Source organism: Falco punctatus (assembly GCF_963210335.1).
Source record: "Falco punctatus genome assembly, chromosome: 9".
NCBI classification, from domain to species: domain Eukaryota; kingdom Metazoa; phylum Chordata; class Aves; order Falconiformes; family Falconidae; genus Falco; species Falco punctatus.
In genome coordinates this window covers 26,154,902-26,168,414 of record NC_137589.1, presented here as the reverse complement: position 1 = coordinate 26,168,414, position 13,513 = coordinate 26,154,902, and the positions used below count along the sequence as shown (strand labels likewise).

Below are 13,513 nucleotides of genomic sequence, written 5' to 3'. Positions count from 1 at the left end.
AGGTCAGCATAAGTAACAGAAACGAGAGTGGGAAGGAGCAAAGAATTGCCTTTATTTTATTTTATTGACTGCTTTGTATTCATAGTTACTTTCACGTTTCCTTCACAGTAGTTGTTGATCTCCAGTCCTGAAAGCATTTTCCCTGGGACTACACAACTGTGTAAAATTATACATGTGCCTGGATGTTTCACGCATTTGTGAAGACTTGAGAAGCTACACAAAAAGCCATTATGAAAAGCTGTACTGAATCTTAAAAAAATACTTTTTTACCATTATAAAAGATACATAATTGATGGATTTATGGCCCCCAAAAATGTATTCTAAGCAGCTAGTCCTTTCCAGGAAATGTTTCAGAAAAGTGAGATTTATAAGAACCAAAATTGTCCCAGCTGTGGTAACTGCACACCTAGTTCTTGTGTTGTGCATGCCAAAGCAAGCCAGAGGTCAGGGCCATCATCCCAGACTAATGATCTGAAAATCTGATCCTTTTTGACTACGTTACTGGTACATTCTTTCTGGATTAACTTTCAGATGCTTTGCATGGTTACACTCATGATGTATAGTGTATTTCTTTCAGAGGAAAGATACCCTAGCAACAGTGTGGCGGGGAGGCAGGATTGAAGTAACTGCTGCTGAAATTACTGCTCTGGCAATTACAAAAGTAGGAGAATGTTGTAATTAAATCAGCACGTTAACAGACTGTGCTTAGGAGTGCGCTAAACAATATTCAGCTCAGAATCATGACAGTAAACAATCACTGCACTAACCGGTTTCTCTGCGTACTCCTCTGTTTCAGATCGTGTCTGGGCAGAACGTCTGCCCAAGCAATAGCACGGGCAGTCCGTGTATCGAAATCGATGTGCTGGGGATGCCGCTGGACAGCTGTCATTTCCGGACAAAGCCCATTCATCGCAACACTCTTAACCCTATGTGGAATGAACAGTTCCTTTTCCGGGTTCACTTCGAAGATTTGGTGTTTCTTCGGTTTGCAGTTGTTGAAAATAACAGCTCGGCTGTAACGGCTCAGAGAATCATTCCCCTAAAAGCTCTAAAAAGAGGTACAGTATAGTTTGTTGACAACCTAGGCCAAAATTGCCAAGAGATTCCTGGACCGAATCCTGCCGGAGGGATATTTTTAATCAGCTGGTTGCATTTTTCTCAAGGAGACGGAGCAAATATCAGACAACATACTTGGCCCTGGCAGTATGATGCTGGTCTGATAGACTGCCTGGGAGCTGGAGACAGCCCCAGTGACTTGTAAAAAGTCACATCCTCTGGTGTTGCAGAGACCGGGGCATCTTGCATGCAGTTGCTCTGATCCTGAGCTGTGGTGAGGTGGTGTCCACCCTGGGACTTGCTGCTCCTTTAGGGAGTGTGGAGTGCTTTCACTCCCTGCCTTGTCCTTTGCCCAAGAAACTGCTGTAACTGGGCAGAGGGGAATTGTGCCTCTTGCAGCTGTGGCTAGAGGAAAGGTGGAGGAACGGTGAAAAAAGGTGAGAAAGATGAGGAAGCATCATTAATTCTGTGACACCTGGGGGAGGGAGTTTCTATGTTACCAGCAGCTCTTCAGCAGATCGGTAGAAATACTTTCATGTTCACTTTGTGCCACTGTAAATGTCACACAACAGGCCTGGCGTGTGAGATTTGCCCACAGACATGCATTTGCCCAGTAAGAATCTGTCCTTCTTTCATGCATATTCTAATATTTAGCTATTTCATGTATGAATGTATTGAATATTACAGCAAAACAAAGGTAGGCCATAGCATTTGGGTTACACTGTTGTACAGACAGTGTAAATGTAGTGTTAGTACCGTGCTGTACATCCTATAGGTGTGGCAAATTGTAGCTGTAAATACAGCAAATTTAGGTTCTCAGTTTATGTGGCTTGTGTCCTAGGATGTGGCAAGGTACTTACAGGAGGGTTCTCTCTCTTTAGGCTATAGACATGTCCAGCTCCATAACCTGCACAATGAAGCATTAGAAATTTCTAGTTTGTTCATAAACAGTCGGAGAATGGAAGAAAGTCCCTCTGGAAACACTCTGCCTGCATCTGTGGTAATTACATTCTTCTTTTGTGAATGCCATGTATTGTTGTCTTAATGACTACTATGATCTGAATGAAGACTTGTAGAACCAGACTGTTCAAAGATGCTAGCCCCTAAACCTACACATTTTTTCAGAGGTACATCAATGCCTAATTCTTTTGGGTTTTAGTAGAAGTAAGGTTATCCCACGTGGCTGAAACTGGGAAAGGTAATTTCAGAGTCTGACTTCTGGTGTATTTAGGTGAAGCACAAGAACTGCTGTGCTGGAGGAAGAGTGTGGTTGAACAGTAAGGTTCAGGGCTGCCTCATGCATTCCTTTATGTATGGGTCATAAGCAATGCATTTGGGACAAAAAAAGAAAGATGCAAATTACCAACAACGTTGGGATGATGAGAGTAAAACTGAATTCTATCACAGGAAAAGACATGTGTGTGGACATCTATATGTTTATTTTACAAAGAAGTATACACACGTGTATAATATATCTATACATATAAAAATATATATGTTTGTGCCCTTGTATGGGTATGATATATTTAAGGACATGGTTTAGCGATGGACTTGGCAGTCCTGGGTGAGCAGTTGGACTTGACTATATCAAAGGTCTTTTCCAACCTAAATGATTCTATGATTCTGTTTTTTCATAAATACCCTTAATGTTATATTACCTGGGTTACCTGTGTTTTAGTAACTTTCAGCATGTATGTTATTATTTTGCTGATTCCTAAAGTATTAAATAAGACCTCCTGAGCTACTGTGTGCAGCAGCTGTGTGGCAGATGTTATCTTCCTGTGAATACATGCCAAATGCATATCTTGGTGAATTACTCGGGCAGAAGGGAGGAACTTAAATGGTTTGGAGGGTAAAACAAAGCTATAGATTTTCATCTGGTATTTCATATGCTGAATCCAAATAGTCTGAGCTCAGCTAGAATGGATAATGAGCGATGGAGGTCTGCCCTTTTTCCAGTGGCAGTTTATGTAGTCTCAGTGGAAAACTTCCTTTTTTCTTCTCTTCAGCTTCAAGGGTGGGGTGGAGTCTTTTGGGGGGCTGGTTTGTTGGGGTATTTTTTAATGCCTTGATCTGTAGAGTAAGAGCCATATATTAGCTGTATAGCTTTGCTCTGTCAAGGCCCTTACAACTTGTGTGTACAGTTTCTTTTAAGCAACCCAAAATCACATGTCTGCGTACAAACATTCAGTAACCTGTTGAATGTTGTCTGAACAGTTGTTTAGCACAGGGGAAAGGAAAGCTGCTGCGACTTACAAAGTGACTGTTCATGGAATTCCAGGCCCGGAGCCTTTCACCGTTTTTAATATAAGTGGGGGGACCACGGCTACACAGCTTCTCCATCAGGTAAGCCGCCCGCTACGTTGCAGACTTCCCAATTGCCGGAATCCACACTAACATCATTCTGGACGTTTGTCTCCCTGTGTTTCTCACATGGAGGGTCGTTGTCGTTGTCATTCATTCATCACAGCCAGGTGCTGCTTTAGAAATGTATTACCATGGCATTAATGACATTGCAAACACAGAATATCATCAGCAAAATCTTCCCAATCTCGGCTTCAGAGAATGGGTTTCTAATCTTAGAACGTATTCCCTATTAGTATTTTAATATTTGGGCATATGCAGATGAGGCAAACGGTCTTTCTGACCGACGGAGGCAGCGGGCTGGCTTTGCAACAAGGGCAAAAACATTTCTGCGCAATTCTTTGAACTTGAGCACCACAGGAATACAGAGTAAAAGTTAGAGGGCTAAGTTCATGAGTAGAAAAACCAGTTAACTCAACAGGGATTGTTATTCTAGCAGTGGGAAAAGACTGTACTGTCCTGGGATTATGAATAAATTGTCTGGCCAGCCAAACAGGACAGAAATAAGCTTAAATAGTACTGCCTTGTCTGGAATAGTTGAACTGCTTGGCTACGCTAAAAAGAACAGTACATTACCCTGGAGTGAAATATCTGAATAATAAATAGCACATCAGAAATCTTGCCTGCACTGTCAGAATAGTTATTGATTCTTAAAGCTTCCTTATTCATTCTCATTTATAACTACTAATTATGCAGTGTTTATATTTAGCGTTCTAATTGCTGTGTGTTTATTGTGGTCTGTCTTAGCTCTTGGCTACCACAAAAGGCACCGAGTCATGTGCTGCAGACTATTTTCTGATGGAAGAGAAAAGCTTTATATCTAAAGAAAAGAGTGAATGCAGAAAACCACCCTTCCAGAGAGTGATTGGTCCTGAAGAAGGGCTAGTGCAGCTTTTGAACAGTTGGTTCCCAGAAGAAGGATATGTTGGAAGGATTATCTTTAAAACGCGAGAGGAAGTAAGTCTGCTTTAGGTAAATTTTTATTTACAAAGGCAGTTAAAAATAGCTGTTAGGACCTGGAAACAAAGGGGTCCAGTGTTTGTTTCACTACTTGGTGAGTAATGTCAATGCTGTGTACGTCATTTAAAAACAAAGATAACTCCTGAGTGAGCACAACTAGACTTTATACACCTCTGTGACACTGACTTGACTGCACTCAGCTTAAGTACCAGCTACCTGGCATTTAATCATTATTGCCTAGTTCAATGCCACTAGTTTACTGTTTTGACTGATAATTGCAAATCTAGATTTTGACATGATAGGAAATAGAGGTAATAAATACTAAAGGATCAAGGATAACAGGATAACAGGCTTCCAAACTACAATTATTGATCAGTTTAAATGCCAGCAACTTCTCTATTCAGAAAAATTAGAAAGGATTTTGAATATTAAAGTCTGAAAACCTCAAAGGATGATTAAATTATCAGTGATAGCCTAAAATAATGAAATAGGTGATTTCTTTTAATTTAAAGGAGGAAGACAGAGTGATTACTTCGGTTTAAACTGTGAGCAAGACATCCACAGCTTGAAAAAGCTAGTACCCAGGCTTGTGAGAGAGAAACAGAAAAGCAGCAGACAGACACTTAATGAGCTCATTTTCAGAGGCACTGCCTTTAGTCAGTTTAGCATGTCATAATGCTTCCTTAGTCTGAACACAGTAATATATGTACACATATGTTTATATACACAGAGTTTTACATACACAAATGACAGATCCTCTGGCATCCTTTAAAGTGAAAAAACAATCAACTGATTATTTTGATACAACTTTTCATAAAGCTTCCATTTGACAGACTACCATTATATTAAACAAATTTGTAATTTGCTTTCCTCTTTCTAATACTCGGAGCAAAAATTACTAGGTGGAAATTTGTTTGTGGAAATAGTAGCCTACTTAATTCAGTTGACTGCAACTTTGTAAGTTACAATTCCTTTGTAAGTGTCTGCGACCACCAACGTGTCACTGCCAAAGCCCATTCTTGAAAACCAGAAACAGTGGGTGAAAATATCTTAGCATATGCAAAAATTATGCTGCAATAATTATATGTTACTATGTCCTGTGATGCTAGTACCTCAAAGCAGCATCTGTAATTCTGAGTCTTTCTGCAGATAGCAGCCTCAGATCTTGGGAGACAGAAATGAAGCTGCAAATTTGCATGGAAAAACAAAGAGTGGGTCCACTTGTAGGGTGTGATACACAGCCCATGTTTACCGCTTATGATTCAAGCTATGTTACAAGGGGTCGGAGAGAAATGCATTATCCAAGAGAAGGTGCAGGGAGGAATTCTGTCTAAAATCTGCAGTAGTCATAAAGCCTGAAAAAGGAGAGAGAAGCAGCCTTCCTCTTGCTCCACAGGAAAATGTTCGCTCAGACTTCTTGCTCTCTAAATTCTTCTGGCTTTAGTGCAGGGACAAGGACAGAAGAGGACACTTTCCACCATCTCCCATCTTAATGCCACCATTACATAACAAAACATAATTTTGCATACACAAGGAAATAAAGGATTTAAGTGATCATTTTTGCATAATGTGGTACTATGCCTATTGTCTCCATTCCTTGCCTACTATGAAAGGAATTTCAGAAACTCAGGTATGTAGTATTCACAACAGTGGCTTGTCAAAACTCGTAGAGAAGACCTGTATTTAACGAACCGGACCTGGGGTAACAGCAGTCTCCAATTTTCATGTGATTAAAACCTTTTGTGACCACCAGCTAATAGCTACCTCTCTGAAGTAAATTAATTTGGCTCTCCTTTTTTCTATAGAATTTAAATGAGAGAAACATTTTTCAAGAAGCAAAGGAAGATGCAGCCATCAGCTCTGAGGATGACAGCTTCTTTGTTCAGGTACATGATGTCTCCCCAGAGCAACCACGCACTGTCATCAAAGCTCCCCGCTTTAGCACGGCTCAGGATGTCATACAGCAGGTAAGCAGCATGTTTCCATTTCGTAGGTCCGTAACGTGCAGGGTGGAGGTTGGTTTCACACAAGATAAAGTAGGGGTTGTTCTCAGCACTAGCTGAGCAATCAGTTTAGTAACCTCAGTCTGAGGGAATGCCTTCTTTTTGTGTCATCTTTTTTTTTTCTGCTTTTAAACAGACTCTTTGCAAAGCCAAATACTCCTACAGCATTTTGAGCAATCCAAATCCAAGTGATTATGTGCTCTTGGAAGAGGTGACAAAAGAGCCGGCAAACAAAAAGTCCTCCACATCTAAACCATCTCAGAGGATTCTGTCTGATCAAGAGTGCGTGTTTCAGGCCCAAAGCAAGTGGAAGGGAGCAGGCAAATTTATCCTTAAACTCAAAGAACAGGTTCAGGTAAAAGATTTAAGTACTTTGCAGCAGGTTTTATAGATGATGTATGATCAGCTTAACAGGAACCTACCTCCAACGGAAGACGCAGCTGGCATGCAGGTGGGTGGGGAGAAGAGATGACAGCATAAAGCAGATTCCTCTTTTCTCTGCACCCCCTTTACTTTTTTTCTTTGCAAAACTGCACGTTACATCCAGCAGCACGATTTCCTTACAGCCTGCAAATCCCGTGACAACCTTTATCTTTTGCTACCAGCTTTCCATTTTTCAAAACCTTCTGGCTATGTGTGCCATGCTTCCCACCATAGTAAAGCAGGACTATTCAAATGGGCAGAACTTTAAAGCTACTGCAATAAAGTCTCCTTTATTCCTGCCCAGTGCAACAGTTGTGTGTTGCTTTCTCTCGGGCTTTGCAAAATGGCACGAATAAAGTACGTGCCCACTGGGAGAAGGAGCTGTGTTCCCCCTTCCAGCAGATGCCACCAATACGCAGCAGTTATTGCTCTGAAGTAACAGTGTCATAAGCACAGATTTTTATATAAGTTTATACCAGATTTGCTAAAGATATCTTTGACAATGCATAACGTCCAAAGAATTTATTCAGAACAATCAGAAGAATGTGCTTGGCTATGAAAGCACAGCTGCACTGAATTTCAAAAGGGGAGGCCTGCTTAGTAATACGTTCAGTGTTTTCATACGAGTTCTGTATCGTACGGCTAACTCACAGCCTGCAAAACCACTTCTGTCATCTGATCTACTTTTTTCACAGGCAGCACGAGATGACAAAAGAAAAGGCATTTCCTTTACCAGTGAACTCAAGAAGTTAACCAAGTCAAGCAAGCAGTACCGGGGGTTCGTATCGCCACCTCTGCAGGTCTTGCCAGACAGTCCCCAGAGCAAGGATGAAAGGTCTGCCTGCAGCCTGGCCTTCAGTGACACTATGGAGTAACAACCACCACTGCCTACAGTACGGTCTATTCAGGTAGGAGACACCGATTCTAACTCTGAGTAATCATTTAATACATGATTATTCTTTTCAAAGCTGTAGTTGGTGAAACCACAGTGAGGTAAAAGGGACTGACAGAAAGGTCCGTGGAAGCGTGAATACAGTAACATCAGGAAGGTCTCCGGTTACATATTCTGGCATTTGCTGCAGTGAATCAGAATGGTGTGAAGACTGGAGTTTCACCCACTTTCTCTGCCCATTTAAAAAACAAAACTAAAACATTCCATCCTCGTTCATTTTACAGTATGCATTTTAATCAGCTAACTGTGCTTAATTAACAATGTCCTGTTACTTTTCTGCTCTGAGCCCAAGTAAACAGAAGTATCCAATAGAGCTTTTGTTATTTTTCATTACATACATATAATAAAAATCATCAGGATTGATGATCTCCTTTTTAGCTAAAAGAAGTTTATAGTGTTAGTTTCTCTCTGTGGAAATTTTGCCAGAAATGTTTAAACATTTTTACTATCCTTCCTGTATCTCTTCAATTTCTTCCATCTTGCTTGACTTAAAATAACAAATGAAACACACAACGTAAGACTGTCCCGTTTATATGAAGACAGTACCTGTAATTTGTCCACCAACCTACACTAACCAGATCTATGCAGAGTGCTACCACAGCATTGAAATGTCACCTGAGAAGTTACAGTTCATTGTAAATGAAGAAGAAACCTTTTTCAGCGTTGATAATCCCATCTCACACACCCAATTCAAGATTACATTTTTCTTTCCTCATGCACTTAAAGAATTACATGGCTAAATCATTAAATTAACAGAATTTTCATTTGCAAAGGATGTCAGATACGAAGGGACAGATTTGATACCTTATTTCTAGCCTACTATAAAAACCCTAAATCAAAACAATCTGAATGCAAGCAGAGTAAACTATGGAAAGCTCCCAGTCACATTCTTCCCTCCTCTTTTGCATCTGTTCTTTCATTTTTTCGATAACTGGAATTGACATCACTGAACCCTTCTGCAGTGCCTTTGAAGGAACCTGCTGCGGACTGAACTGGTCAGCAGTTGTGCCCTGTGCTATAGATGCTTAATCCAGGCAATGCTGCTGGATTAACATCCAGAATCTGGGAATCCTATATGGATGTCATAGGTTGGGAAGATGCCTGTCAGCTATCAGAAGATTCTTCTCTTCCCCTATCTTCACATCTGCAGATTCTCAATAGGCAGACGAAGAGGTTTTCTTGGACTGTATGTTGTAAACAAACGTGTTGTCACCCTCCTCTTTTTAAACAAAAGATAATTTTAGCTAGTTGCCTGTAGGGAAACTGAAGGCAGAGAACCAGAGTGTTCTTTTATGTGTATTATATTAAAATAATGCACTTTTACCTGAAGATTTCTGTTAAACACTGTGTTAAGTGATTGTAAAGAGATTTAAATATACTGTAACTTCCTTTGCATATCTGTTTAACCTCGGTGAATATACACAAAACATTCAAATTATTTATGGTTTATCTACTTTAACAAAATAATGTACAATAGCTAAATACACCTAACTGGTAGTGATACTTCGACAAGGAACAACATTTGCTTCTTATAAATTTTAGTTTTGCAGGCTTGTGTTTAAAGAAAGAATATTTATTATCATGTTCCGAAGTACATGCCATTGTATAATATATTTATCATGTATTACTTTTTAGAAAATGCAGAATTTTTACCTCTCTCTTGATTCTGGTTGTTTCTTTTCAGCACAAGCCGTTTAATACCCAAAACTGATGAGACTCGAAATAATGCATTGATAAATGTAATTAACATTTCAAAATTTTGAATTCAAAATACATTTTTCCATAGAGTCAGGAAGTGTCTTTTTACTTGTGTGTTAAAACCAGAGAGTATGAAGAACTCTTACACTATAACTCTTGACATTTGTTTACATAGAAACACTGTTGTAAAGTTTTATGTTTGCCGAATTCATGTTTTGCTATTTGTTAGTTGTGGTTGTCTCTTTTTTGTCCATGGGAGTTATTAATGCATTTAGTTACTTAAAACAATCCATACCAACTTACAGGGGCACAAATGAGACAATTGCTGAAATCAGTCATCCCCTTGATTTGTCACAAGAAGTGTATCTGTGGTGAATGAAGTGCTCTGCCCACGTTCTGTCTACCTAGAGCAATCCCTAAACAAAGCATTAATTAAGTCAAGAAATCCATCGGTGATTTGCACACTCTGTTATTCCACATTAACTTCAGCACTTGAGCACAAAAATGTTGTGGCTTCTAAGAGAGAAGCTGCATCAGGCAAAGGATAAAATAGCAGCATAACTAAAATTGGATTTACTTTTGCCAGTGCAAGGATGAAAGGGGAAGAAGTTACAGTAGCCAGTCCTGTGACTGTGAATACCCTCCCCATCCCCAGTAATTAGAAAATTAAATAAAACAAAGCAAAATCATTAATTGGCATATAAACAAGCAGACAAAACCTGCATTCTGTCACCAGAAGCTATCAAGTCTTCCACTAGACAAGAAATTCCTATAACTTAGCCATTACCCAAGCAAAAAAGTGCCCTCTGGAGGTCATTTCCAGCTTTCAGGAAAAAGAACCACAGACACACAAAAAAGCCCAATTTCCCCATGGCATATCCTCCCGGGGGTCACACGCTTCCCACTGCTTATCTTACTGATGTAGCAAAACAGCATTTTGCAATTTAGCAATATGTTCAGATTTAAAAACAAACCACCTAGCAGCTCAGCCTCGTCGCTCACGTATTACAATTTCCAACTAGAGAGCTGGCCCCTGTAAGGATGAGGTACGCTCTTCCTGCACCACCCCCACGGCACAGGCATAATGCAGGTCTGATACCGAGTAAAAATGGTAGAAGCGACAACTTAACCCCTAGTTTTATAGGCATAGTTTGCTTTGGAATACTTTGGAATTACTGGGAAATACATCAACTTACTGCACAATTCAACTAATGCAACTTTTTTTTTTTTAATGTTAGTTTCATTCTATGTTATTTTAACACTAGCGGTTTCACATCACTAAGATTTTTTTCTTTTGGTGTTTCAATGGCATTTTACTTTCTTATAGAGTTTGCCCTTACCTGTTTGGTGCCTTTTTGTTGTTATATTCAGCAGCACTGAAAATAAAATTCTTAACATCAACTGTAGTATCACAGTAGTCTGGAAGACACAGTTACTAATTCATTAAATTCAACATAGAAAGCCCTTAGACCCATGTCATCATCCACTGTTGGTTTTCTGTCACATAGATAGATATTAAAAGTAAAAAAAAACAACCTTGGGAAATCAAGGGACAACAAACAGTAAGCATGTCACATTGTGTAATGCAGGTCCAACACCACCCTGAAGTCTACTGGCAATTTAGAAACAGTCATTTTGTACTATTTCTGCTAATAGAATAGTTTTCTAGTTGTGGGAATAGTTTATTAATATAAGCATCTTCTTCACTAATCAAAGTGTAAAGCTACTTTTGCTGCTGTTTATCACAGTGAAAGAGAACAGCAAAAAAAAAAAAAATCCCAACTTTATAGGCATGTAGACAGCTGGAATTGTGTAAGGCTAATTACACTGTTCCAGTATTTTCATTAATGTACATATATAAATTTCAAGTTTAGGTATTGGCAAACATCCAAGTAAACTTCTGTTGGTGAAACGTGCTGTATTTTGGGGTTAGTTTGGAAAGGAATACACTATCCTTCCCTTTGTGTGGTTCCAAGTCTCATAATAATGAAAACACACCACCACTTGAAGCATTAAACATTTTTAGTTTGGTCAACTTTTGTGAAAGCCCAGTTAAACAAATTTCATGTGCTAAGTTACTATTAGAATAGGAAAGTTTATTCTGCTTAGCCACAGACTCTTATTTCTGGTGGAGTACCTGTCCACACATTCCTATACAAGACTGACAAAACAACTTTGTGCCTTTGGCTGGGCATACATTCATTTTTACATTACAAACTGTTTGCAGGAAGCAGCTTCCAGGATAAAGCTGGAAAGAAAGGAATGTAAATAATCAACCTCTTCCAGAAACATGCAGTCTCTGAGTGGTAGCAGGCCTCACACTGAATAGTTTACAGGTGGGACTCTCACATGCTGTTGCTTACTGGCAAAAGTCTATACTGTTTTGAAACCAGTTACTTTTCTACCAATTTCTCATATTTTCCTCGCATAGCACGTGCTGCTCGCAGTGGTGTGACTGTATGGGAGGAAAGTTGGGCCGCCGCGGCTCCTGGCCCCATTGCAGTACTACTCCATTTGCAGGAACTGGGGCACGCCAGGAGATACCTCCTACCACCTGCAGCGTTTCCTGTTTCTATCTTACTGATCCCAGGTTCAGCAGTTAGTATTTTCTCTTCTTCTGTGACTGTTTTAATTTTTAAAACCTAGTCACATTATTTTTATTGCTACAAATATTACTAAATGAAGTATCTCAATAGCCATCTTTAGAAAGCCATTGGGCTTCTAGAAATCACATGCTTTTGAGAATTAAAGCCTTAAACATGGAAATATCTAAGTATTTCAAGACAGATTCTCTTACATTCGTAGATTGTGTCTTTAAAAAAAAAAAAAAGAACTTGCTGGTAGATTTACATTTCAGTGAGACATTGAGTCTGCAGCTTCTGAAACTTAACTGTCTGTTCTGCTCTAGCTCTCCACATGCTTCAATTGACATTTGGGTTTTAATCACTGGCTGTTTCTATTTCACTATAAAACTCAGTTTACTTTTAGGGTAGCTCACTAAATGTAACAATGGTGGCATTTTTTCCTGTCTGTGATAAATATTTTGTAACTTCAATAGGGATAGACATTTGGCAGAGTTAGCAAATTAAACACTAAATAGCAGTAAATAGCTCTCGCTCCAATACACGTATAAGATATTTTGGAATGACTTAGTTGTACAGCTGAACTCCTCTGCCTCTTTCAAAGCATGTCAAAGTACTCTGACAATGCAACCTCACTCTGTGCCAGTCCTTATATTGTTTGGAAACTATGTAAAATGAACAATTTTAAGAGTGACTTTCCCCACCTGGACTATTTTCTCTCTGCTGACTTGAAGAATAAACTTGTATTTGTATATGTTGTAAAAAAAATAATAATAAAATAAATAGTTTAAGATGTTAACTCTTTGCTTTTGCCTTCCTGTACTAACAAAGTAGTGGCAAATGGCCCCCTTGGAATTTTTTTCAGAATTTAAATCACATTCCTATTTGCAAACACTTCAGAACTAAAAGGAACTACTCAAAAGCTATAGGAATGGCAACCTAAATAAACAGGAACACAGATAATGCCATCAGTATTATGTAGGCAGTATTGTAATCTACATATTAAAACATGTGTTTTCTAATCCATTAACAGATGTCTATTCTAAAAATCTTTGTGAATTTATGTTTAACTACTTGAAAGTTGGCGAACTAGTCTGATTAATAGTAAAAACATGAATTACAATAAATTACTTGCGTATAAAACTATCTAAGAACCATAAATCGGGATAAAGGACTAAATACCCTAGAGAAAAAGACACATTTTCGGAAGTAACTTGAACAAAAAAAGCTTTGCAAACATTACAACACATATCACGATCACATCATAGAACTAAACACTACAAAACGTATTAGCCGCTAGCCAGGGCCAGCCCACCACATGTCCCTGTAGAATGGAATTCGCATAAAGCCAGTAATACAAAAGTATTTCATATATAGTTACTTACTGTTTGCAAAGCCAACACACAGCTGAAAATGCATTCTACAACAACCAAGCAATAACTAGTATCTGGGGAACGGGGAGAAAATTACTTCCA

At 39.0% G+C, this 13,513-nt stretch overlaps 1 protein-coding gene across 2 annotated transcripts in view; it reads left to right on the top strand.

Moving 5' to 3' along the window:
• PLCE1 (phospholipase C epsilon 1) overlaps positions 1–12,806 on the top strand; it is a 179,522-nt gene extending 166,716 nt beyond the window's left edge. For both annotated transcript variants that reach the window (XM_080403553.1, XM_080403554.1), the window contains 7 exons: positions 797–1,058; positions 1,938–2,056; positions 3,274–3,402; positions 4,168–4,377; positions 6,186–6,347; positions 6,520–6,738; positions 7,502–12,806. In XM_080403553.1, the coding sequence (XP_080259679.1) occupies positions 797–1,058; positions 1,938–2,056; positions 3,274–3,402; positions 4,168–4,377; positions 6,186–6,347; positions 6,520–6,738; positions 7,502–7,681 (1,281 nt within the window). In that variant the 3' untranslated portion in view covers positions 7,682–12,806. The remainder of the gene's footprint in view (positions 1–796; positions 1,059–1,937; positions 2,057–3,273; positions 3,403–4,167; positions 4,378–6,185; positions 6,348–6,519; positions 6,739–7,501) is intronic.
• The last annotated feature ends 707 nt before the right edge of the window (positions 12,807–13,513 follow it).